Consider the following 1,274-nt stretch of genomic DNA (forward strand, 5'->3'; position numbering starts at 1 on the left):
GCAGCGGCAGCCGCATCAGCAGCAGCAGCAGCAGCAGCAGCAACAGCAAAACTCAAAGCCACCACAGCAGTAGCGGCAACAGACAGACGCATGAAGTGCCCCCGCATAGGCCTGAGCAGAAGAGGCAGCAGAAGGAGCAGCAACAGCAGCAGCAGCAGCAGGACCAGCAGCAGGAGGACCAGCAGCAAAAGCAGCAGGAAAAGAAGCAGGGGCAGTGGCAGCAGCTTCAGCAGGAGGGTGCCCAGAAACAGCAGCAGCAGCAACAGCAGAAATAGCAGGAACAGCAGCGGCGTCAGCAGCAGCAGGAACGGGAATGGCAGCAGCAGCAGCAACAGAAATAGCGGAGGAAGCAGCAACAGGAGCCGGACTAGCCGCAGCCGCAGCAGCAGCAGCAGCAGCAGCCAGCTGCCTACTGCGTTTGCTTCTTGGGGGCCTCTCATCCTACACGGCAGCACATGGCAAAGAGCATTTGCTGCAGCACTTGCTGCTGCTTCCAGCGGCAGCAAAGGGCCCCAGCCCCGGGGTCCCTTGGGGGGCCCCCCAGGGGGCCCCCCAGGGGCCCCCAGAGGGCCCCCGCTGGGGGGCCCCTGGGGGACTCCCCATGGGGGGCCCTTGAGCTGCTGCAGCAAAGAGACATGGGGTACCAGGGGGGGCCCCGGGGGCCCCGCAAGTGCTGCTGCTGTTTCTCCCATGAAGACACATTTGCTGCAGAGCCACTCAGAAGCTGAGGGGGGGAGGGGGGCCCCCTTGGGGGCCCCCAAGCAGCAGCGGTGGAAGCCCAAGAGGCAGCTGTCGCACTGCAGCAGGGGGCAGGAAGCTGTGGGTTGCTGCCCTGCAGGAGCAGCAGCAGCAGCAGCAGCAGCAGCTCCTGTTGCTGCTGCTGCGGTTTCAGAGTCTGCTGCTGCTCCTGCGGCTCCTGCTGCTGCTGCTGTCTCTGTTGCTCCTGCTGCTAGTTCTGCTGGTCCTGCTGCTGCCTCTGCTGCTCCTGCCGCCGTCTCTGCTGGTCTTGCTGCTGCTGCTGCTGCTGCTGCGCACGTGCTGCAAGTGGCTTTCTTACAAATGTCACATCTGTCGTACCTCTGGGGGCCCCTTTGACTGAAGATTTGCTGCAGAGCTTTGGCCCTGTCTTGAGGCAGCAGCAAAGGGGGCCCCTGTGTCTCTGGGAAGCAGCAATCTGGGGGGTCCCCCGGGGGCCCCCCACTACTCTCAGTCTCATCCTCCGCTGCCACCCCGCTGCTGCTGCTGCAGCTGCTGCTGCTGCTGCTGCTGCTACT

At 64.2% G+C, this 1,274-nt stretch overlaps 1 protein-coding gene across 1 annotated transcript; it reads left to right on the forward strand.

The window, feature by feature from the left end:
• Positions 1-90: 90 nt before the first annotated feature.
• On the forward strand, positions 91-767 carry ETH_00033540 (uncharacterized protein; the record flags this gene model as incomplete). Its single annotated transcript, XM_013377028.1, has 1 exon — positions 91-767. A coding segment is annotated over one exon (677 nt), but the record flags the coding sequence as incomplete, so codon positions are not given.
• Between the last annotated feature and the right edge of the window lie 507 nt (positions 768-1,274).

The sequence above is a fragment of the Eimeria tenella genome, genomic scaffold, assembly GCF_000499545.2.
Source record: "Eimeria tenella Houghton genomic scaffold, Eth_scaff4413, whole genome shotgun sequence".
NCBI classification, from domain to species: Eukaryota; Apicomplexa; class Conoidasida; order Eucoccidiorida; family Eimeriidae; genus Eimeria; species Eimeria tenella.